Source organism: Somniosus microcephalus, chromosome 9 (genome assembly GCF_052327205.1).
Source record: "Somniosus microcephalus isolate GS21.2 chromosome 9, FLI_Smic_1.0, whole genome shotgun sequence".
NCBI lineage: Eukaryota > Metazoa > Chordata > Chondrichthyes > Squaliformes > Somniosidae > Somniosus > Somniosus microcephalus.
In genome coordinates this window covers 81,716,886-81,743,233 of record NC_140995.1, presented here as the reverse complement: position 1 = coordinate 81,743,233, position 26,348 = coordinate 81,716,886, and the positions used below count along the sequence as shown (strand labels likewise).

Genomic DNA, 26,348 nt, shown 5'->3' with positions numbered 1-26,348 from the left:
TCCTGGTCTATCCTTGTCCTTTTCCATAACTACCTTCAATCTAACTGAATTATGGTCACTAGCACCAAAAACTCCCCCACTGATACGCTTTCTACCTGCCCAGCTTCATTCCCTAAAACTAAGTCCAGAACCACCCCCTCCCTTGTTGGGCTTGCTGCATACTGGCTAAAAAAGTTCTTCTGGATGCATTTTAGGAATTCCGCACCCTCTATACCCTTCACACTAATTTTATCCCAGTTAATATTGGGGTAGTTGAAATCTCCTACTACAGGAAACTTTGGTTTATCCGGAGGTTAACTGTCCGGAATGCTCGAGCCACCGGCAAAAATCAGGAGCCGTTTCGTTAGGGTTTTTTTTCTTTTCGTTGCTTTTTTTTCCACCAGTCAGGCTCTGCAAATTCTCGCTGAAGCTGTTGCTAAGCTACAGAGACGCTTGCAAGGTACGGCTGACTGTTTAGAAGCTGTTGCTAAGCAACAGGGTTTGTTGCCAGATACGGAGCTCAAAATCTCCGTATGTTTCAACATTAGCGCTGGTTTGTCCGGCAGTTTTGATGGGACGGCAACAGCTCAGTCCCGTCGGTGCCGGATAGCACAAAGTTTCCTGTATTACTGCCCTATAGTTTTTGCACTTCTCAGAAATATGTCTACACATTTGCTCTTCTATCTCCCTCTCACTGTTTGGAGGTCTGTAGTACACTTCCAGCAGTGTGATAGCCCCTTTTTTGTTTTTCAATTTGACCCATATGGCCTCGTTTGATGATCCCTCCAACATATCACCCCTCCTCACAGCTGTAATAGTTTCTTTAATCAATACCGCGCCCCCCTCTCCCTTTTTATCTCCCTCTCTATCCCGTCTGAAAATTCTGTAACTAGGAATGTTGAGCTGCCTTACCTGCCCCTCTTTCAGCCACGTCTCTGATATTCTAGCTATTACATAGTCCCAAGTATCTACCTGTGCCCTCAGCTCATCTGCGTTGTTCGCTATACTCCTTGTATTGAAGTATATACCATTTAATACAAGCAAACCTCCTTGTTGACTACTGTCTAGCCCTTGGTTCCTCTGTCCTTCCAATTTACTTTCTATGTTTTTGTTTTCTAATTCCAGTTTTTCTTCCCTCCCTTCTGACTCTATTCTTAGGTTCCCAACCCCCTGCCAAGTTAGTTTAAACCCTCCCCAACAGCACTAGCAAACCCTCCTGCGAGGATATTGGTACCGTTCCCGCCGAGGTGCAACTCGTCTGGCTTGTAGAGGTCCCACCTCCCCCAGAAACGGTTCCAATTCCTCAGGAATCTAAAGCCCTCCCTCCTACACCATCTCTCCAGCCACGCATTCATCTGCTCTATCTTCCTATTTCTGTACTCACTAGTACGTGGCACTGGTAGTAATCCAGTGATTACTATCTTTGAGGTCCTGCTTTTTAACTTCTTTCCTAGCTCCCTAAACTCTGCCTGCAGGACCTCATCCCTCTTTCTACCTATGTCATTGGTACCGATATGGACCACAACCTCTGGCTGTTCACCCTCTCCCCTCAGAATGCCCTGCAGCCGTTCAGTGACATCCTTGACCCTGGAACCAGGGAGGCAACATACCATCCTGGAGTCACGTCTGCGGCCGCAGAAACGCCTGTCTGCTCCCATAACTATTGCTCTCCGTCTCCTCTTTCCTCCCCACCCCCCGTGCAGCTGAGCCTTCCATGGTGCTGTGGACTTGGCTCTGGCTGCACTCCCCAGAGGAACCATCTCCCTCACCAGTACTCAGCACCGAATACTGGTTGGTGAGCAAGATGGGCTCAGGGGACTCCTGCACTACCTGCCTGGTCGTCCTCTTCTGTCTGGCGGTCACCCATTCCCTCTCTGCCTGCACACTGTTAAGCTGCGGGGTGACCACCTCCCGAAACGTGCTATCCACATAGCTCTCAGCCTTGCAGATGCACAGCAGTGACTGCAGCCGCCGCTCAAGCTCCGTAATCCGGTGCTTGAGCTGCTGTAGCTGGCGACACTTCCCGCACATGTGGTCGTCCAGGCCACAGGTGGTGTCCAGGACTTCACATGTGGCACAGGATGTGCATTCCACGGGTGTGAGCTGCCCTGCCATACCTCTAATTAACAGACTTTAAGAAAGCCAAGTATAAACACTTACCAGATACTCACCAATCAGCTCCCTCCCCTTGTGCCGACGTCACTTTTGGCTTCTGACTTCACTCTTTGAAAATTCTGCTGGTGCTGAGTTGGTAACGCCGCTACTGCCTCGCCGCTCCGCCCAGGTCCGCACTGCCACCGCTGCTGCTGCTGTGGGGCCTACCCGTGCCTCGGGCTCACTTTATACCGCCACCGTTCCTCCCAGGTCCGCACTGCTGCTGCTCCCCTAACTTTGAATCCCCTATCACAATAGTCAGGTTACAATGTTCCAATCCGCTCCAAACGAATCGAATCCAATATTCAGGTTGTTTCTGGGGGCAACACTAGAACCCGGAAGGCAGCAGTCCCGCTCCCAACACATCTCGGTGAGTAAAATCCAGCTCATGGAGTGTGCTGGAGCAGATGATGCTTATTGCCCAAGGGCATCAAGGAACTACAACTGCAATGAGTGTTGAACCATAATTTCTCTCATAGTCTATGAGAGCAAACCTCAACGGTAATGCAAACAGGACATTGGGATCAGTTCAAGGCAGATAGCATAAGTAAATGTTAGGTAATTGCTAGTATAAGGGGAGACAATTGAAATTTTATAGGCAGGGTGGAATATTTATAGTCATGGCACACAAATCATGGTACAATGCTCAAAACTTCCAAAATTTGACATTAGAACAAAGGTACCAAAAATGCACCTCCAAAAGGCTAGTATAATAAAAAAAAGTTACAACCTGCTAACAGGATCCTTTTACAACCATTATGCTCAGTCTTAGTACTTACTTGTATGCTTGCATTCCCCATTTGTGGTACTTGCTTCTAAATTCCGAGATGAATCTTGAGCCACATCTCTGTTTGTTTCTATACTGTGATGTGTTTGCTCTGCTACTGATGATATACCTGCACACAGTAAGTAAGCATGATGACACAAACCTCAATGTAGTATCTTACCATAAATACTGCAAGAAATAAACCTTTTAAGTCATTAAGCAGCATTTTGAATCTACAGGAAACTCTCGCTTAAACGGTACCTAAATATCCGGAATTCTCTAATAACCGGCAAAATTCATACTCCGAAAACAACACCTCAATAATAGGAAATGTCGCCGAGTCCGAGTCTCCCGCGGTGGCCAAGTGAGTCAGTGGGGGTAGTTCTCCAAACTGCCACTACTCGGCTTCTTGGCGCTGTCGGAAGTCTCTTCCGATCCGAACACCTCAATAAACGGAAATCTTGCAGAGTCCAAGTCCATTTAACACAACATTCTGTAGGCGAGTACCCAATTACACTGCACATTTCTTGATTTTTTAATTTTTGTTTGTTAAAAATAGCCTCGGTAGATATACCTCTCCGTTATACGGAATTTTTAATCAACCGGCACCATCCCGGTCCCGTCGGTGCCGGATACGAAAAAGTTTCCTGCATATTGATTTATTCAGCAACTTTTATTATTCCAATGGAGATTTCAATTCCCCAGATAATTAACTGGGTAACAGCTGTGGGGAAAAAAAACCTAACCCTGTATGTTCCTAGAGGTAGTGCAGGATTGCTTCATTACACGTAGTGCTGAACAGTCAAAAGGGTCAGAGGCTACTTTAGCCCACATATTGAGAAATGAGCCAGGTAATTTAACTTAAATTGGAGCTGGGACACAACAAGGATCCGGTGATCATATTATCAATCATAGAAGATAGGAGCAGGAGTAGGCCATTCGGCCTCTCGAGCCTGTTCCGCCATTTAATGAGATCATGGCTGATCATCCAAATTCAGTACCCTGTCCCTGCTTTCTCTCCATATCCCTTGATCCCTTTACCTTTAAGAAATATATCTAACTCCTTCTTGAATATATTTAATGAATTGGCCTCAACTGCCTTTTGTGGTAGAGAATTCCACAGGTTCACCACTCTCTGGGTGAAGAAATTCTTCCTCATCTCTGTCCTAAATGGCTTACCCCTTATCTTTAAGACTGTGACCCCTGGTTCTGGACTCCCCCGCCATTGGGAACATCCTTCCTGCATCTAGTCTGTCTAGTCCTGTTAGAATTTTATACGTTTCAATGAGATCCCCTCTCATTCGTCTAAAGCGTCGGCGGGAATTTCAGCGGCAGCAGCGGGGCTATAAAAGGCTCCAAGAGACCAGGTAGGCCTCACAGCGTCGGCGGGAATTTCTGCGGCAGCAGCGGGGCTATAAAAGGCCCCAGAGACTCAGGTAGGTTTACCAATCTCCAATCTCAGAGAGAGGGAGAGAAGTAAAAAGTAATCGAAGTGTGACGTCATCAGAAAGCAGGTAAGTGATTGGTTGGTATTTCTCTCTTTTTAAACTTTAACTCTGTGGTTTATAGTTTCTACGCTCTCTGTGGTGTAGCAGGGACTGTTTGTAAACCAGGACCCTTAAATATATCATTTAACTCTAGTGAAATTGGTGGGATTGATTTGATTTAATTTAATTGCAATTAACTAAAGGGTAAGTCATGGCAGGACAGCCCGGTGCCGTGGTATGCTCATCCTGCGATATGTGGGAACTCAGGGACACTTCCTGTGTCCCTGACAACCATGTGTGCAGGAAGTGTGCCCAGCTGCAGCTACTGGCAGACCGCATTGCGGCGCTGGAGCTGTGATTGGATTCATACTGGACCATTCGCAATGCTGAGGACGTCTGAATAGCACTTTTGATCAGTTGGTCACACCGCAGGCAAAGGTTGGACAGGCAGAAAGTGAATGGGTGCCCAACAGACACAGTACTAGGCACAGGCAGGTAGTGCAGGGGTCCCCTGTGGACATCCCCCTCTCAAACAGATATACCACTTTTGAGTACTGTTGGGGGGGATGGTTTATCAGAGGAAGGCAGCAGCAGCCAACTTCCTGGCACCAGGGGTGGTTCTACTGCACAGGACGGGAGGAAAAAGAGGGGTAGAGCTATAGTAATAGGAGATTCTATTGTAAGGGGAATAGATAGGCGTTTCTGCGGCCGCAAACGAGACTCCGGTATGGTGTGTTGCCGCCCTGGTGCAAGGGTCAAGGATGTCTCACAGCGGCTGCAGAACATTTTGGAAGGAGAGGGTGAACAGCCAGTTGTCGTGGTGCATATAGGTACCAAAGATATAGGTAAAAAACAGGATGAGGTCCTAAAAGCTGAATAAAGGGAGTTAGGAGGTAAATTTAAAAATAGGACCTCAAAAGGTAGTAATCTCAGGATTGCTACCAGTGCCACGTGCTAGTCAGTGTAGAAATAGGGTATTTCAGATGAATACGTGGCTAGAGGAATGGTGTGAGGGGGAGGGATTCAAATTCCTGGGACATTGGAACCGGTTCTGGGGGAGGTGGGACCAGTTGAAACTGGACGGTTTGCACCTGGGCAGGGCCGGGACCAATGTCCTAGGGGGAGTGTTTGCTAGTGCTCTGGGGGAGGGTTTAAACTAAAATACAGGGGGTTGGGAACCTGAGCAGAATGACAGAGGAAAGGGAAACAAGGATAAAAGAAAAAGATAGGGCGAAGAAAAACAAAAAAGTGGCAGTCAGAGAAATCAACAGTTTAAATCAAACATAGCCACAGTAAATAATAATTCAAATAGGTCTAAGAGCGTTAAAAAAACAAGCCCGAAGGCTTTGTGTCTTAATGCGAGGAGCATTCGTAATAAGGTGGATGAATTAGCTGCGCAAATAGAGGTAAACGATTATGATTTGATTGGGATTACGGAAACATGGCTCCAGGGTGGCCAAGGCTGGGAACTCAACATCCAGGGGTATTCAATATTCAGGAAAGATAGGCAAAAAGGAAAGGGAGGTGGGGTAGCATTGCTGGTTAAAGAAGGGATTAACACAATTGTAAGGAAGGATATTAGCTCTGATGTGGAATCTGTATGGGTAGAACTGAAAAATACCAAGGGGCAGAAAACGTTAGTGGGAGTGGTATATAGACCTCCAAACAGTAATGTGGAGGTTGGGGATGGCATTAAAAGGGAAATTAGAGAAGCGTGCAATAAGGGCACAGCAGTCATCATGGTGACTTTAATCTACATATAAATTGGGCTAACCAAATTAGTAACAATATTGTGGAGGAGGAATTCCTGGAGTGTTTACGGGATGGTTTCCTGGACCAATATGTCGAGGAACCAACCAGAGATCATGCCATCTTAGACTGGGTATTATGTAACGAGAAAGGATTAATTAACAATCTTGTTGTACGAGGCCCCTTGGGTCAGAGCGATCATAATGTGATAGAATTCTTCATTAAGATGGAGAATGAAGTTGTTGACTCAGAGACTAGGGTCCTGAATTTAAATAAAGGAAATTACGATGGTCTGAGGCGCGCGTTGGGTAGGATTGATTGGGGAATGTCACTCAAAGGGTTGACGGTGGATAGGCAATGGCAAACATTCAAAGACCGCATGGATGAACTACAGAATTTGTTCATCCCAGTTTGGCATAAAAATAAAACAAAAAAGGTGACTCAACCGTGGCTAACAAGGGAAATTAGGGATAGCATAAGGTCCAAGGAGAGCACATATAAATTGGCCAGAAAAAGCAGCAAACCTAAGGATTGGGAGCAGTTTAGGATTCAAAGGAGGACAAAGGGATTAATTAAGAAGGGGAAAATAGAATGAGTGTAAGCTTGCAGGGAACATAAAAACTGACTGCAAAAGCTTTTATAGATATGTGAAGAGAAAAATATTGAAGTCAAGCGTAGGTCCCTTGCAGTCAGAATCAGGGGAATTTATATTTTGGTTCCGTCTTCACAAAGGAGGACACAAATAACCTCCCAGAGATGTCGGGGAACATAGGGTCTAATGACAGGGAGGAACTGAAAGAAATCAGTATTTGTAGGGAAATGGTGTTAAGGAAATTGATGGGATTGAAGGCCGATAAATCCCCAGGGCCTGATCATCTACATCCTAGGGTACTTAAGGAAGTGGCCCTAGAAATAGTAGATGCATTACTGATCATCTTCCAACATTCGATGGAATCTGGAACAGTACCCATGGATTGGAGGGTAGCTAATGTTACCCCACTATTCAAAAAAGGTGGTAGAGAGAAAACGGGGAATTACACACCGGTAAGCCTGACATCAGTAGTGGGGAAAATGTTAGAGTCCATTATAAAAGATGTAATAGCAGAGCACTTGGAAAACAGTGACAGGATCGGACAAAGTCAACATGGATTTACAAAAGGTAAATTGTGCTTGACTAATCTACTGGAATTTTTTGAGGATGTAACTGGTAAAATAGATAAGGGAGAACCAGTGGATGTGGCGTATTTGGACTTTCAGAAGGCTTTCGATAAGGTCCTGCATAAGAGATTAGCGTGTAAAGTTAAGGCACATGGGATTGGGGGCAAGGTACTGACTTGGATAGAGAACTGGTTGGCAGACAGAAAGCAAAGAGTTGGAATAAACAGGTCTTTTTCCAAGTGGCAGGCAGTGACTAGTGGGGTACCGCAGGGATCGGTCCTTGGACCCCAGCTATTCATCACAATATATATTAATGATCTAGACAAGGAAACTAGATGTAATATCTCCAAATTTGCAGACGACACAAAGCTGGGTGGGCGTGTGTGCTGTGAGGAGGATGCCGAGAAACTACAGGATGATTTGGACAGGTTGGGTGATTGGGCAGAAGCATGGCAGATGCAATATAACGTGGATAAATGTGAAGTTATCCACTTTGGTAGCAAAAACAGGAAGGCAGATTATCTGAATGGCAACAGATTGGGAGAAGGGGAAGTGCAACGAGACCTGGGTGTCCTTGTGCACCAGTCGCTGAAGGTAAGCATGCAGGCGGTTATGGCAGCAAATGGTATGTTGGCCTTCGTAGCGAGAGGGTTTGAGTACAGGAACAAGGATGTCTTGCTGCAGTTGTACAGGGCCTTGGTGAGACCACATCTTGAGTATTGTGTGCAGTTTTGGTCGCCTTATCTGAGGAAGGATGTTCTTGCCATGGAAGGAGTTCAGCGAAGATTCACCAGGCTGATACCTGGGATGGTAGGAATGACGTATGAGGAGAGATTGGATCGATTGGCCTTGTCCTTGCTGGAGTTTAGAAGAACGAGAGGGGATCTCATCGAAACTTTAAAAATTCTAACAGGACTAGACAGACTAGATGCTGGAAGGATGTTCCCGATGGTCGGGGAGTCCAGAACCAGGGGTCACAGTCTAAGGATAAGGGGTAGGCCATTTAGGACAGAAAATGAGGAGGAATTTCTTCATCCAGAGAGTGGTGAACCTGTGGAATTCTCTACCACAGAAGGCAGTAGAGGCTAATTCATTAAATATATTCAAGAAGGAGTTGGATATATTTCTCAAGGCTAAAGGGATCAAGGGGTATGGGGCGAAAGCAGGGACCGGGTACTGAATTTGGATGATCAGCCATGATCGCATTGAATGGCGGAGCAGGCTCGAGGGGCCGAATGGCCTACTCCTGCTCCTATCTTCTATGTTTCTATGTAAACTCCAGCGAATATAAGCCCAATCGACCCAATCTCTCCTCATAAGTCATTCCCGCCATCCCAGATAACAGTCTGGTGAATCTTCGCTGCACTCCCTCCATGGCAAGAACATCCTTCCTTAGATAAGGCGATCAAAACTGCACACAATACTCAAGGTGTGGTCTCACCAAGGCCCTGTACAACTGCAGCAAGACATCCTTGCTCTTGTACGCGAATCCTCTCGCTATGAAGGTCAACATACCATTTGCCTTCTTAACCGCCTGCTGCACCTGCATGCTTACCTACAGCGACTGGTGCACAAAGACACCCAGGTCTCGTTGCACTTCCCCTTCTCCTAATCTATTGATGTTCAGATAATAATCTACCTTCCTGTGTTTGCCACCAAAGTGGAGAACCTTGCATTTATCCACATTATACTGCATCTGCTCAATCACCCAACCTGTCCAAATCATACTGAAGTTTCTCGGCATCCTCCTCACAGCACACACGCCCACCCAGCTTTGTGTCGTCCGCAAACTTGGAGAGATTACATCTAGTTCCCTCGTCTAGATCATTAATGTATATTGTGAATAGCTGGGGTCCTAGCACCGATCCCTGCGGTACCCCACTAGTCACTGCCTGCCACTCGGAAAAAGACCCATTTATTCAGATCTGAATTGGACACGAGGGTGTGTAGAAAGAACATGAGATAGCTGCAGGAATGGACCATTCGGCCCTTCGAGCCTGCTCTACCATTCAATAAGATCCTGACTGATCTTCTACCCCAACTTCACTTTCCTGCACAATCCCCAGGTCCCTTAGTATGCAAAATTTATCGATCTCTGTCTTGAATATACTCATCGACTGAACACCCACAGCCATCTGGGGCAGAGAATTCCGAAGATTTACAACCCTTCGAGTGAAGAAATTTCTCTTCATCTCAGTCCTAAATTACTGACTCCTTATTCTGAGACTGTGACCCCTAGTTCTAGACTCCCCAGCCAGGGGAAATATCCTCCCAGCATTTACCCTGTCAAACCCCTTAAGAATTTTATACATTTCAATAAGATCACCTCATATTCTTCTAAACACTAGAGAATAATGGCCTAGTCTACTCAATCTCTCCTTGTAGGCCAATCCTCTCATCCCAGGCATCAGTATAGTGAACCTTCGTTGCATTCCCTCTAAGGCAAGTATATCCTTCCTTAGGTAAGGAGACCAAAACTGTACACAGTACTCCAGGTGTGGTCACGTCAAGGCCCTATATAATTGCAGTAAGATTTCTTTACTCTTATATTCCAATCCATTTGTAATAAAGGCTAACATACCATTTGCTTTCCCAATTGCTTGCTGTACCTGCATGTTAACTTTGTACAAGCACAAGAACACTCGAGATATTGAACTTTTAAAATTCAGATACTGAAGGAAAATAAAATGAATTGAAAGTTGATGAGAATGCAATTGTATGAGAAGCCTACAGGGGGAAAATGGCAAATGTTCAAGAAAGAATTGGAGAAGTTGCAGTTAAAATTCATCTCGGTAAAGTCAAAACAGCTGAAAGAGAAGCAAACGGTCCAATGTGTTTAAGTAGAGATGTAGGAACAAGCAGCCGGCATTTAAAAAAGAATACAAAAAATTCTGACAAGGAGAATACGTCGTAGAATTATAAAAACAAGTTAAAAGGAATATGAAATGGTCAAAGGATATTTCAATAATAAAGGTTTCACATATATATGCAGTAGACATAGGATAAAGAATCTTTGATCCACTTAAAAGTAACAGTGGGGATCTGAAACTGGAGACAAGGAAATAGCAGCTGTTGAAACAGTTACTCTGCATCCATCTGTACAGAAGAGACTGGAGATCAGAGCTTTAGTAACAGTCAAAGGGTAGCTAGGAAGTGGTTATAAAAAGATTAGATGCTCTTAAAGCAGGGATATTCCATATGGCCCACAATGTGCTGTGATTATGGTACAGACATCAAAATTTCCAAATTTGCAGATGATACTAAAATAATGAGAAACAATGCAACCAGATTCAGAAGGATTTCAATCCCTTAAGAAATTGGGTCAACAGGTAGCAAATGCAATACAATGCAGACAAATATAAAACAAACTTGGAGCTAGGAAGCAGGATATTGAGTATGTTTTGAACGGAACAGTCATGTAATGTAGTCAGGAGAGATCTAGTGGATATTTTAAGAAGGTTATTGTGCAAAAAGTCAGTTGGATGCAGTGAACAAAGTAAAATATTAGCTGCACTAGCAGAATAAAATACAGATCAGAAAACAAGGCACTGTTTCTCTATATGACACTGACTGAACCCCATCTGGGAACAGATTGGAATATTAGGTCTCCATACCACAGGAAGGATATTGTTCCCCTTGAGAGTGCAGTGTAGGGCAACCAGGATGACAACAGGAATTCCAGAGCGTAGGACCTAAATGGCTGAGGACATGGCTGCCATTGGGGAGTTGTAGAGAGTTCTGGAGGGGGTTGTAGGGCTGGAGGCTACCGAGATAAGGCAGTGTGTAGTCATGAAGGAATTTAAACACGAGGATAAGAATTATCTGAGGTGTTGTGGGACCAGAAAAAGAGCAGGGAGTAATTGTCAGTATCTATTCCTCAACCAACATCACTTTAAAAACAAACAGATTATCTGGTCATTACCTTATTTGCTGTTTGTGGGGTCTTGCTGTGTGAAAATTGGTTGCTGCGTTTCCTACATTACAACAGTGACTACACTTCAAAAGTACTTAATTGGCTGTAAAGCGCTTTAGGACATCCTGATGTGAAAGGCTCTATATAAATAGAAGTTCTTTTTCTTTCTACTTTTGTATGTTCAGCTGCAACTTGGGTCAACAAAGAGGTTTTCCAGCTTGTTAATGTAAGAGTACAAAATATAATCAAAGAATATGAACAGTGCAGAAAGAGAAACATAGGGACCAATTAGCTTCAGAAACATGGAACCAAAATCCAGTTCATCGTGATAAAAATTTATACAGCACGAATGTAATTAATAGATTTGAGTGACAGCCATCACTAAACTTGAATTAAGCCTGCCTTAGTCAGAAAATGGTTAAGTGGAATTATAAGAACATAAGAAATAGGAGCAGGAGTAGGCCAATCGGCCCCTCGAGCCTGCTCCGCCATTCAATAAGATCATGGCTGATCTGATCCTAACCGCCAATCCACTATCACAGAACCATCTCCTGAATCTAACAGAATTAGACACACGAAATAGGAGCAGGATCAGGCTACACGGCCCCTGGGGGATAGGTGCTGAAGTAATCTTCACAAAAAGTCACTAGTTCCTTAACTTTAGAATATGATACATCAGTACAAGTAAACTGTCCTAGTAGTAGATTGGTTATATCTTAAATTACAGTTCGAGGGGGGGGGGGGGGGGGTTGCTGGGACCATCCCAGGAAGCTCCCTGAATAAAATAATCCATGTCAATAATTCCTTGAGGTAATATTTAAGTACAAGTAAATTGAAGTAATGCCATCAGTTATCATTACCACTTAAAAAGGACCCAAACTCAGTACACAAACAATACAAAAAATTAAATTATTTGATCCTGGTGTTAAATAATATACCTCTACCCTGGTTGGTCCACAGGTGTAAAGGTTGACAAGAGCCGGTTAAAGGTGTTCAGAAAATAAAGATTGCTTAGCCAGGTCAGCTTAGGGGAGAAAAAGCACTCCCACTGGTCTACATTATACCCATCAGAAGTGCAGTAAATTATTAGAGGAAATCGGATATATTACATAATCAGGCAACGTAACATGGAAAGCTGTAGGTTCCATTCTACTCATTAAAAGAGCTCTGGCCTATTACAGTTATCATTTGCTTCAGTGGCTACTCACTTCGCTTTCTCCTAGATTCTTTGATATCTTCGCAGAGTTTGTTAAACTCAGGATCTAGCTCAGCAGCAACAATTGCATGTGCAGTATCCTTGAGTGTACAGGCTCTGTGTCGAATTATGCGATCTACAAAAACAAACACCAAGCAGTTATTCTTTGCACAAAACAAACTGAATTTTGAACATTCCTGTCTGGAATTAAAATTTCCCCTATACCAGGCAAGTGATGTGCACAGATTGAGCTCAATGACAAGAGATTTTCAGATCAATTTAAACAAAATACTACTTTGGAATAGTATTGTGCTGTCAAAACATAGGATTCTCGGGTTCTTTAATTTGAAGAGTACAATCAAGGCATCGAGACATTCAGTAGTATTGCATATGATTTCTCACTATTAGTTTGATCATTTTTGAAGGGCCACCCAGAACATCTTTGGCACAGTTTTAACAAAATCAGATGATTTTAAAACACCCCAGAAATGACAGGGTAATGCAACAGAGCGGCGGTTTGATGTTCCAACATATGGTGCTGTTGAGTGGTCATCTGTGCTGTCCAGGAAGGGGGGAGAAGAGAAGAGGAAAATCACCCTAGCTTGAGATCTCTCAGCTCCTAGAGGCTGGCTCAAGAGTACTTTTTCCAAAGACCTAGGTGCAGATTACCTGACAACTTTCTTGGACAGAAGTATAGTTTGGTTTAGAAGGCAGAAAAATATAATTTGAAAGAGGGAGATTGGTGGAGGGGGAACAGCTCTTACTACTGCAAATAATTAAATTTAGCCGCTCAAACTAAAATATTCAGGTAACTGCATTTTGAATCACATCTTTAGTTAACCCATACAGAATAAAAACACAAAAAAAATAAAATAAAGCATTACTTTGATACAAACAGATAGAACCATGGGTGGAATCCCATAGTAAACAATTCTGGCTCCAAATCGACTATTGCATCCAACTTGGAACAAGTTACATTTACCCTTTAGCTCCAAATTACTTTCCAGCAGATGACCTCTCCTTTTACAGTAACTGAATGTATTATGAATTAATCCATCACTGAATGTTACTTGCTATATATAGGTCATTGGCAACATCAACTGTTGTTGCTTACTTAGCTCAAGGCAAGAGGTGCCAGCGGCAATGTTTCAGTGAAATCCAAAATTTGTTTGAGGTTAAAGTCTGTTATGTTACAGTGAACTAAACGGAACAAAATATATATTGGTCTGAATATAATTCAAAAAAAGGTAATGGCCATTTAAAATTGAATTACTCCATTTTCTTTTCCATCCTACTTTGACTTTATTTCAAAGTAAATTTGTGTGTTGAAAAGGAGAGCCTTGGTGCTGGGGAATGGAATACTTCCCATTTTGGTACTCGGTATGATAATACGCTCCCAGGTCATGTACAACATGGTCCAAAGAGTAGAACTCTACTTTTTTTTTTATAAAACAATGCATCTAAATCCCAAACTCAGCAGTGCAATCCCTGATGTAATATTTTTCCATTTCCCTACACCAGCCATCCTGAACTCTTGGTGAGATTGGTTGTTTCTTACCATTTGGTGCCAAATTACCAGCAGTGTTGTGACTGTGGGTCTTCGTTCAAAAGAAACTTAGGCTATTCAAATCATATCATGCAATACCCTTACAGCCAGCAGACAGAGGAAACCTGTTATCCTATCAGTAAGATGGATTTGAATCTAGATCGCAGAGAGTAACCCACTGTGCTACCCTCGTTTTCCATACTATTATGGCTAGTTAATAGATGTTTATCAGCAACTTCACAATAGCATAACACACAATGGCCCGTAATTTGCAGTCCAGATGACTGGGAACTTGCAATGTTTTCCGTCATTCCGCTTTTGAAACTGACTGCAACTTCGGGATTTGGCAAATCCTGAAGTTGCAGTCTGTCGTACACTGCTCCTCCACAGGCTGCACTGTGCCCCCGCCCACAGAGCCGGCAATCAGTGAAATCACAAATCAGGGAAACTGACGAAAACTTCGGCTCTTCCGCAGTAATTACACTGTTAAATTCCCCACTAAAAGTCAGACCCAAAGGGATTAGGTGTAACTGGGGTTTCAACAGTGTACTGACTGCTAAACAAAGGTTATGGGCCTGAAAAAGTAATTTGAATTCTGTGCGGTGTCAAATTTATCCATTTTAATAAAAATTTAAAACTTTTTTTTAATGTTTAACGTTTGTTCATCTTTATTTCAGCTTTGCCTTTTCCCCGTGTGAGGAGCTCCAATCTTTGTTTTGCGCTCTCACATTTTTTAAGAGAGTGAGAATTTTAGCAGCTTACTCACTTCCTTGTTTGCTATCCATGAGAATTCTGCATTTTGATTGGCTGCAGACAACTTGTTGACATCACAACAGCTCGCATTAGGGGATCCCCACTACTGTGTTGATTTGAATTACGCGTCGGAAAACCTGAACTTCGACATATATCGCAAGATCTTTATGCAAAGCTTACTTCGGGGCCAGCGGTGAATGGTTTTGCTTCGCCACAGACAGCAAATTCTGGGCCATTGTTTGTTTGCTTATGGTTGGGCTGATGAGGTTTTGAGATGTGACCCTAGTAAGAATTATATTTATTTCTTGCAGTCAAAATTAAGTTTGCTAGGTTAGTTTGTGACTCACTACTGAGGTGAATGTTTTAAATCCCATCTTACCTCCAGGAACTTTATCAGGATTATATTCAAGAGCATTGCTACAGATGAGGTTAATATCTATCAGGAAATCCTTCACGGTTTCATATTTGTGGTTGTCAATTTTCATCATCATTGTTGATAAATCCATTGGCTGTAGGATGACTTCCAAATAGTCAGAAACCTACAAATATTTTTTGAAAAGTAAGCGGTGGTCAAAGAAATTGAACTAATGAAAGGAGCAAATACATGTGAATTTTAAACATTAAAAAAGCAGACCACTAGAAGTGGCTCTGCAATATTAATTGAAGAGTTCTCTTTAAGAACCAGCACTGCCTCTTGTGGATTCCTTGACACGTTGAGTCATGCATTACATTTACCAGCTGGGATTCTAAATCACTTGGGTTTTTGCAATTTTTATTTGGTTTATTGAAATCATCTATTCAAATATCTCTTCTGTTCTCACTTATCCTCCCTAAATATTCATAGAACAAGCTCTTCCTTCTTATGCTGACTGGTGATCTAAGACACTCGTGTTAACTTTGCTTTTCTCTTCATTAGGGATGTCTAACCAGAGTAGTTCATTATGTCACCTTCCACCAGAATCGACTTCATTTACCTCCCACATGTCCCAGACATATGGGGCTACACCACCTACTTTTCTATCCACTATCTTTTAATGAACACTCATTACACCTTAATGTATATTCATTACCAGCTTCTGTTTTCTATATTCCAAATCGTATCTATCAATTATCACAGGAGGCTCCAGTTCAAGCATCTCTAATTATTTCTAATGGTTCTAGCAATCTTGCATCTTATTGTAGATTAACCTTCTTTCTTGATACAGCCTTTTCCTGGTCTTTGGTTCACATATGTCGCCAAGGTTCAGTGTCTATACTCACCTGTCATCTACATTCCACTCTGGGACCCTGTACCCCCCACTCACCATCTAGTTTAAATAATTTTATAGCTGCCTCAATTTCCTCAAGTTCTCATTGTTGCTAAATGGTTTAGGTGCAGCCCATCTCTCCAGTATCAGTCTTTTTTTTCTGAAAGTATTCCTAGTTCACTTTTGGAAAAAGTCCTGTTATTTTCACACCAGGTTGCCAGACACTCATTTACATTCTCAATGTTCTATTCAACTCTGCTCTTTTCCTAAACACCAGATGTATTCCAGAGAACATGACTTTGCATTTTCTATCTTGGGGTTTTCAGGATCCTCATGTATGTCACTTTTAAAGCTCCAGTATTACTTTTTCCTGTGTTGTTTATCCCTCAGTACCCCTATCCAGTCCTGTCCACTTCAGGATCCTGTTGAACTGTTCCTCAGTATGTACTGTTCCAGCTCCAGGTAGACAACACATTATCCTGTTTTCTTTATGATACACATGACCCACTTTGCTGAGCAGAGTCCCATAGGACTATAATCTCTGAGTTGCTGACTAAGTTTTTGACCTAGCCATCTTTTTTAGTTTTCTAGCTACCTTTATTCCTTCTGGAATGTTGACAGTGTCTGCTACCTGCTTGTTATTGTAACTTCAAGTAGCTTTACAGGGTTTCTTACTTTAGTGTTTTAAAGAAAGACTTGCAAATCAACTTTAATCCAGCCAGTATCCCCATTTTCTTGGTTGCTCTCAGCATTCGTCTCCGTGGCAACTCTGTCCCTGTATCATTCTTCAACTCCTATCCCTAATAATTCACTCTTGAGGTCCAATACTAATCCAGCCATTTCACTAATGTGTGATGATTCACTTAGGGTCTAGTACTATCCATTTACACGGAGAACCCTCTAAATTTGTCCGCCCTTTACCTTCCTCTCTAAAGCCATAACCCTTTCCTTAAAGTTTTTGATCAACAATTAAATGTTGCATCTCTTCACCCATCAAATATAACTCATAGCTCCTAGCTTACTTATACTACGCTCAGCTGTTCCCCAATTAATTTTACTTCTGTCATTTACCCCCTTTTAATTTTACTTCCGAGTGCTTCCGATTACCATTTAACTTTAAATTTCCTTCAGATGGTCCTTTTTAACTTTTACTTCCCGTGGTTGCACTGTTATCATTTCAGCTCAACTCAAATGGCTCCCTTCAACTTACACTTGTCCTCACTTGACATTCACACAAGTGCCCCTTCCATGAGGGATTACTTGATGGTGACCGGGAGCAGGAATGCTGCTAATTTTCTTCATGCCCCACCCCCTTGCTGCTGGCTGTAGTGCCACTCCTGAGATGTAGTAACTCAGCAAAGATCAGGAATCAAACCTGGGATGATCTTGGTTCATATGGCTTATCATCACATCATAGTGCATTTATGCTTTGATACCTTGAGGGGAGCCATAGCATAGTCAATTATTCAAAAGGGTCCCCTGGCAAAAACTCTCCTTACATCAACTGTGACAAATGAAGAATTTTAAAAGCTACCTTAACTTACCTCTTCAATATCTACAGGCTTACTAAAGATATTAAAACGTTTGTCAGTGGCAAGTCTTTTGGTAATATCCCTGAGAAATAGTCGAAGTTCCCGAAAGGTATTTTCCTCTTGTTCTTCCATCCGTTTTATTTCTTCCTCCGATAGTTGTCTTGGTGTAGGAGGCAATGCTGGTGGAAGGACTTCCAAGGCAAGTAAAGCTAAAAAAAAGATACAGTAATGGCAAAATGTAACTCATCTGTATAAAGTTTATTCAAAATGTAAATTTAAAGATGTATTATTTTACCTTTTAAAAATGTATATCCGGTTTTCTCTAACAATTATCTTTAAAATAAACAATAGCAAACTTATACTAAATGCCAGATTTTGAAATAGTATGTGAATCATTTCAGCTTCTTAAAGCAAGATTGTCGGCTTTTTTTTTTGCTGGATCCAGCAACACCGAGAACCAGAGGTGAAACCAATCAGATATCCACACATATGCCCTTTTCAGCAGAGACACAGAATGGGGATCAGGGGAGGCATTCTGGCCAATTTTATCCTCCCTAATCAATATTAATTGCAATATTCCTGATACACAACTGAATTCAGCTAACTCAACACAGAACAAGGGAGAAAAGCTCTGGGCTTTTCCAAGTAACATGTAATGCAATGAACTTATCCACTGAGCCATTGTGTAGCAATCTACAAAATCATACATCTAAAAAAAGAATTTTTCAGCCAAACTTTTTAGTCTTGAACAAAGTACACGTTAGGGTGCACTGAAGTAACAAATCACACTGCTCAGATCAAAAATATCACATTTGGAGGTGGTTAAAAGGTTGACTACTTGTAGAGCCATCATTATTCTTCAAATAGCATCCTACATAGTCTGAAGTCATTAGTTACCAAGCCATGTTCAACCCAGATTAAATTACACAAGGAGCATCCTCCCTTTAAGCTCTTAAAAGAGCACCAGTGTACAATTTTTTTTACTTACCAGTTACAAGTCCAATTTAATGATTTCCATTAAACCTATAATGCATTCACTACCTTTGATGTTATTTCTTGATTCAACACGTCATTGCAAGACCATCAATTAAAACTGACTTATTTTTCAATATACCCGGAGAATTAGGAGAAACATGTAAAGAATTATTTGTTTCTATTAACAGGAAGGACCATCCAGTGCCACTATCCTTGGTTTTTGAGCATAAAGAGAGTTGGTGATTGCTCAGTGATGGAAAGAGGTCCATCATTTTGTACCCCCAAATGTGGAAAATATTTTGGTGTACATCTTCCACCAGAGGATCACTCACCAAACTGTTGCTTTCTTAATTAAGGCCTGGAGTTGTGACTAGAATTTTACCTACAGTTCAATCACAAGCCTACAATCGTACAAGATGTATTGAGGCTTGACAAAGGCAGTCCCAAACATATTTATTAGTGTAACTGACAACTTTTTAAAAAATCCATCAGAAGATGTGAGTATCGGTGGCAAGGCCAGCAGGTATTGCCATTCCTTAGTTGCCCAAGAAGGTGACGGTAGGCCTTCCTCTTGAACTGCTGCAGTCCGTGTGGTGAGGATGCTCCCACAATGCTGTTATGTAGGGAGTTCCAGGATTTTGACCCAGCAACTATGAAGGAATGGCGATATATGTCTAAGTCAGGACAGCGTGCAACTTAGAGGGGAACTTGGAGGTGCTGATGTTCCCATACACCCGCTGCCCTTGTCCTTCTAGTATGCACTACAGCCACGCAACAGCAGTGATGGAGGGGGTAGATGTTTAGGCTAGTGGATGAGATGCTGATCAAGTGGGCTGATTTGTCCTGGATGGTGTTGAGCTTCTCGAGTGTTGTTGCAGCTGCACCCATCCAGGCCAGTAAACAGTATTCCATAACACTCCTGACTTGTACCTGGAAAGGCTTTTGGGAGTCAGGTGGTGAGCCACTCGCCACAGAATACACAGCCTCTGACTTCCTCTAATAGCGACACCCTTTATGTGGCTGGTCTAATTGAGTTTCTGGTCAATAATAATCCCCAGGGTCTTGATGGTGGGAGATCCGATAATGATAATGCCATAAATTTCAAAGGGAGCTGGTTAGGCTCAGTTTTGTTGGAGATGGTCATTACCAAGCATGACTGTTGCATTGTGCGATATCCAACAGAATCCCAAAGCATCTCAGAGCCAAAACATACCACTTTGAATTAGAGCATGGCGATGTGCCAGATGGACTTGCCCACAGACTATCTGCTTTGATCCATTCATCCTGTAACTGGGTCCCCAATCAGTACAAGGAAACATCAGTCACCAGTGTTAACTGAGCAGATCGTGTGCAGCAAAATCCCCTGAAGGACACTATTCCTAGGACCAGTAACTCAGATCCAGAGCCAAGGACTAACCGATCTCAACTAGTGGGAATAAAGATGGTCTGTAGGAAGACCAAGCATGCTGCGCATTCAGCTATAGAGATCTTAGAAACAGTTCAGCATCTGGGATGATGAAGCTGGCTGCAGCACACAGAGAAACGGTTCAGTTTATGATTTGTGAACACCTGCGAGGAAGAGAAACCAATCTGAATGGCTGCAAATCAGAGTGGAGCAAAAGGACAAGGCTGCTTGAGCAAAACTTCTATTAATGTCATATCCTACTTCGGCTCTGCATAACAATGCATACAGTTGACAAAGTAGAGTTGCTAGATTGTGACAACTACCTGCTGGATAGCGACTGGAGCAGTCTCTCAACAGCAAGCTCTCATGAGCCAACTGTCCATTTACAGATGGTAACAAGGAGGGAAGATGAGGGTAGCGCGTTTGATGTAGTGTATATGGACTTTAGCACGGCTTTTGATAAGGTTCCACATGGCAGACTGGTCACGAAGTTAAAAGCCCATGGGGTCCAGGGCAAAGTGTCAAAACTGGCTCGGAGACAGGAAGCAGAGGGTAATGGTTGATGGATGTCTTTGTGACTGGAAGGCTGTTTCCAGTGGGGTTCCGCAGGGCTCAGTGCTAGGTCCCTTGCTTTTTGTGGTATATATCAATGATCTAGACTTGAATATAGGGGGTATGATTAAGAAGTTTGCAGATGATAGCAAAATCGGCTGTGTGGTTGATACTAAAGGAGGAAGCTGTAGACTGCAGGAAGATATCAATAAATTGGTCAGGTGGGCAGAACAGTGGCAAATGGAATTCAATCCGGAGAACTGTGAGGTAATACATTTGGGGAGGGCCAACAAGGAAACATAGAAGATAGGAGCAGAAGTAGGCCATTCGGCCCTTCGAGCCTGCTCCGCCATTCAATGAGATCATGGCTGATCATCCAAATTCAGTACCCTGTCCCTGCCTTCTCCCTTTAGCCTTAAGAAATATATCCAACTCTTTCTTGAATATATTTAATGAACTGGCCTCCACCGCCCTCTGTGGCAGAGAATTCCACAGGTTCACCACTCTCTGGGTGAAGAAATTCCTCCTCATTTCAGTCCTAAATGTCCTACCCCTTATCCTTAGACTATGACCCCTGGTTCTGGACTCCCCGACCATCAGGAACATCCTTCCAGCATCTAGTCTGTCCAGGCCTGACAGAATTTTATAGGTTTCGATGAGATCCCCTCTCAATCATCTGAACTCCAGTGAGTATAAGCCCAATCGACACAATCTCTCCTCATACGTCATTCCTGGAATACACATTAAATGGTAGGACACGGAATAGTGTAGAGGAACAAAGGGACCTTGGAGTGCATGTCCACTGTGGAAAATGGAAGAAGTAGTGTCTAAGTAAGAAAACTGAAATAAAATGAAGGAGTCACCATGTGTAAGAGATAGTGGGTAAATAATGCAGAGGTTCAGTATCAGCCATGGAATGTTCTGAACAGAGGGCTCATAGGCAACCTCGTCAGACACGGGTGAGGTCACTACAGACGCCAGTTAACAAACAATGGGTCAACTGGAAAAAATGGATGAAGTGAGACGTAAACTAATCAAGGAGATGGGACAGATTGTAGAATAGGATAAACTAATCATCAGGGCGCAGGAAAAAAGGAACAAATGTGTAACCAAAGAGATGGGACAGATTATATAGGATAGTATAAGCCAGGAGGGAAAACCCCAGATAGCAGCGAGAACCTAGGAGCAACACTCGACAGCAGGGACCTGGGGGCAGAAACCCTACGTAGAGGTTTGGACAGAGATTGATTACCTCGGACCAAATCGGGTAATATCAATATAAGTTGTGAGTCTTATATTTTGGAATTGTACTTTAAACAACGAACGGTGTTTGTTAAGCATTTGTTAAAGATAAATCTTTGTATGCGAAATCTGTTGCCTGTGTGTTTGTTCAGACCAAACTTACTTAAAAGGAAAAATTGCGAACCTATTTGTTCGATCTTTCGAACATCTAGTGAATTCGGTAGCAGGCCAGGTAGCCATGGCATAGAATACAAGAGCAGGGGGGGGATTATGCTTCAACTGTATAAAACACTAGTTAGGCCTCAGCTAGAGTACACCGTGCAGTTCTGGTCACCACATTACAGGAAAGATGTGATTGCACTAGAGAGGGTACAGAGGAGATTTACAAGGATGTTGCTGGGAGTAGAGAATCTTAGCTATGAGGAAAGACTGGATAGGCTGGGTCTGTTTTCCTTGGAACAGGGGAGGCGGAGGGGAGACCTTATTGCGCTGTATAAAATTATGAGGGGCATAGATAAAGTGGATAGAAAGGACCGATTTCCCTTAGCAGAGGGATCAAAAACCAGCAGGCACAGATTTAAAGTAATTGGTGGAAGGGTTAGAGGGGATTTGAAGGGAAATTTCTTCACCCAGAGGGTTGTGGGGGTCTGGAACTCACTGCCTGAAAGGGTGGTAGAGGCAAGAACCTTAACCACATGTAAAAAGTACTTGGATGTGCACTTGGGATGCTCTAACCTGCAGGGCTACAGACCAAGAGCTGGGAAGTGGGATTAGGCTGGCTGGCTCTTTGTTGGCCGGCGCGGACATGATAGGCCGAAATGGCCTCCTCCGTGCTGTAACTTTCTACGATTCTATGTGCAAGTGTCACATTATGAGATGCACTGTAACAACTGATGGGTACTGTGTGAAAGTCTGGGGAATGAAGAAAGACTGAAGGGAACACACTGTATTTTGATAGCTGCAACTCTAAAAATTGAACTGAAGATAACTATTCAGCAATATGAAATTTAGCATCTTGCAAGTCTAATGCAGCCAGCCAGTCTCCTAGGCATACTGCCTAAATATTCTGCAGCAGTGTTATCTTGACCTGAACAACTTGTTCAGGACTGCCAGATCAAGAATTGAACAGCATCTTTCCCACTTTCTGGAACTATGTAGTATTGTCAATAGGACCAACCTAGTTGTGATCTAGATTGATCCACTCAAATGCAGCTGATAACACAAAACTATTTTGGTTACCAGTATAGCCACAGCCAAGGTTCCTCAGGTGATCGGAACTGGCGTCAATGCAAAAACCAAGGCTTCTACACAAAAGTGTACAGAATGCATACAGCTCATGGTCTCCAAAACCCAAGGTACTGTCAGGTCTCGATCACACACAGCCACAAGGTCTCAAGCAGCTGCCCATCTGGATCCCTTGTGTGTTTGGGAGGAGAGAGGCTCCACAGCACTGTCAATAACAAGAACCACATCGTTTGGGTCCAAGACAAAGGGCTCCCTCGCAAACCTCTGGTTGTGGAGTCGATGACAATTTAAAATGGTCATCAAGAGTGAGGAGAGAAGCGAGGATAAATTTCTTTATGCTGGAGCATAGAATGTTCTGCCACAGGGATTAGTTAAGGTAGAGATTGGAATGGACATCTGGGGCTGACATACTTAAGACTCTGGGAACATTGCTGTTAAACATGTCAAACAACATCACCTCACCCTGCAACTGGTAACCATAAGCTTTCAATAAGTTATGGTCTTGAGATATGCTGAGGGTAGTGGGCTAATGAAAGGCTCAACAGCTGTCTGTGGTGAATTGGGAAACTTGCCCATATTGATGGGCAGTGGTATGGTCAGCAGCGACACTGATGTCAGATAGTGCCAAAAGAGAATTTGTTCTTTTCCAGGATAATGTCTTGGTACCCGAGGATTACCTGATGGTTCAAATCGAAAAGGAAGTAGCTGGCAAAAAGCTTTACTTGGCTCAGTTGTATCTGGTACGAAGAAGGATTTCTGTTTGTTGCCAGTTGGAGAAAATGAACTGGGTCTAACTAGAGGAAATGCAGTCAATACTGAGCAGCACCAATTTGAAAAGAGGACAGTGTTGCAGTTGGGAGGGGGGGGGGGGGGAAAAGAGAAGATATTATAATGCAACTTTCTTAGAATTTATTTTGATGCTCCTTGGTGCCAATTGATACAGGAACCCACAATGGAGCAGCAAAGGTTTCTTTGATGATGAGTCAAAGTGCCAGAAGGAAAATTGCTGTCTGGTGCTGGAGTGATTAGAGTCATAGGCCTAGAAATTGGGGTGAGGCGCCAAACTGGCGCCAAGTTCGCATGGGCGCAGATTTTTACGCAGCGTTCGGAGCAGCAGCTATCGTCAGATATTCAGCCTCAGTGCCCCTAGAGGGAGACGGGGCGCGGCTTGAGGCGCTCCGCGTCCCTCTTAGGGCGCTGAAAGTGAATTCCACAGCGCAACGTGCCGCAGCGCCACATGCTGCAGTGCGGCACGCTGCGGTACTGCAGGCCTTCCTCCCATTGTTAAGGGGGAGGGGCCTGCAGCAGCACGAACCCCGATCGCGAGTGCCGGCAAAAGAGCCCGGCACCGTGGAGAAGTGCCGGGGTCTCGGGGAAACAGCCGGCAATGCTGCGGGGGGGGGGGGGGGGGGATCTGGAGGCCGGGGACGGAGGTGCTGGCAGGCGGACGCCAAAAAAACCGGCCGCCCCGCACCTTCACCTTAACTTGCGCCTCTGCCGGCGCAGTAAGGCCCCATGAACTGGGCGCGGGTAGCGAACGGCGCAACAGCGGCGTTCGCTGCCAAATATCGCGAATGGGGCGCTGCGCACACCGATGACGTCATCGATGGCGGCACAGCGCAACAGGCTAACGCCACCATTAGAGCCCCTGCTGAATATCGCGGGAGGCGCAGCCAGTGGCGCTACAGCCACTGGCTGCCTCTTTAGGCGCTAACAGGTGGCGCTACTCACCCAATTTCTCCCCCATAGAGTTATACAGCACAGAAAGAGGCCCTTCGTGTCTGCGCCGGCCATTAAGCCCTATCTATTCTAATCCCATTTTCCAGCACTTGAAACGCCATAGCATACAAGGCTACGGACCAAGTGTTCATCTAAATGCTTCTTGAATGTTGTGAAGTTTCCTGCCTCTACCACCCTTTCAGGCAGTGAGTTCCAGATTCCAACCATGCTCTGGGTGAAAAAGTTTTTCCTCAAATCCCCTCTAAACCTCCTGCCCCTTACCTTGAAACTATGCCCCCTGGTTATTGACCCCTCTACTAAGGAGAAAAGTTCCTTTCTATCTACGCCCCTCAATTATGTACACCTCAATCAGGTCCCCCTTCAGTCTTCTCTGCTCTAAGGAAAACAACCCCAGCCTGTCCAGTCTCTCTTCATAGCTGAAGTGCTCCAGCCCAGGTAACATCCTGGTGAATCTCCTCTGCAACCTCTCTAATGCAATCACATTCTTCCTATAGTGTGGCGACCAGAACTACACAGTATTCCAGCTGTGGCCTAACTAGCGTTTTGTACAGCTCCATCATAACCTCCCTGCTCTTATATTCTATGCCTCGGCTAATGAAGGCAAGTATCCCATATGCCTTTTTAACCACCTTATCTACCTGTCCTGCAGCCTTCAGGGATCTATGTACATGCACACCAAGGTCCCTCTGATCCTCTGTCCTTCCTAGGGTCCTACCATTCAGTGTGTATTCCCTTACCTGGTTAGTCCTCCCAAAATGCATCACCTCACACTTTTCAGGGTTAAATTCCATTTGCCACTGTTCTGCCCATCTGACCAACCCGTCTATATCATCCTGTAGCCTGAGGCTTCCCTCCTCGCTATTTACCACTCCACCAATTTTCGTGTCATCTGCGAACTTACTGATTATGCCTCCTACATTCATATCTAAATCATTAACGTATACTACAAACAGCAAAGGACCCAGTACCGATCCCTGCGGTACACCACTGGACACAGGCTTCCAGTCACAAAAACAACCTTCGACCATCGCCCTCTGCTTCCTGCCATTAAGCCAATTTTGGATCCAATGTGCCAAATTGCCCTGGATCCCATGGGCTCTTACCTTCTTGACCAGTCTTCCATGTGGGACTTTGTCAAAAGCCTTACTGAAGTCCATGTAGACTACATCAACTGCACTACCCTCATCCACGCACCTAGTCACCCCCTCGAAAAATTCAATCAAATTGGTTAGACATGATCACCCCCTGACAAAGCTATGCTGACTATCCTTGATTAATCCTTGCCTCACCAAGTGGAGACTAATTCTGTCCCTCAGAATTTTTTCCAATAATTTCCCTACCACTGATGTTAGGCTCACTGGCCTGTAATTCCCTGGTTTATCCCTACTACCCTTCTTGAATAATGGTACTACGTTAGCTGTCCTCCAGTCCTCCGACACCTCCCCTGTGGCCAGAGAGGATCTGAAAATTTATGTCAGAGCCCCTGCAATCTCCTCCCTTGCCTCACACAGCAGCCTGGAATACATCTCGTCTGGGCCTGGGGATTTATCCACTTTTAAGCCCGCTAAACCTGCTAGTACCGCCTCCCTCTCAATACTAATTTGTTCCAGTATATCACAATCCCCCTGCCTGATTGATGGACTAATGTCCTTGAAGGAGGAGGTGGTGGTGCTAGTTGCTCTTTGCCAGGTGGTGAGTGACTCAGTGCCA

At 43.8% G+C, this 26,348-nt stretch overlaps 1 protein-coding gene across 3 annotated transcripts in view; it reads right to left on the bottom strand.

Annotated features, from left to right (window-relative positions):
• Window positions 1-26,348, bottom strand: part of atad2b (ATPase family AAA domain containing 2B) — a 191,736-nt gene that overhangs the window by 23,306 nt on the left and 142,082 nt on the right. For all 3 annotated transcript variants that reach the window (XM_085996813.1, XM_085996814.1, XM_085996815.1), the window contains 4 exons: window positions 17,492-17,688; window positions 15,080-15,239; window positions 12,415-12,537; window positions 2,913-3,029 (listed from right to left, as the gene is read on the bottom strand). In XM_085996813.1, the coding sequence (XP_085852939.1) occupies window positions 2,913-3,029; window positions 12,415-12,537; window positions 15,080-15,239; window positions 17,492-17,688 (597 nt within the window). The remainder of the gene's footprint in view (window positions 1-2,912; window positions 3,030-12,414; window positions 12,538-15,079; window positions 15,240-17,491; window positions 17,689-26,348) is intronic.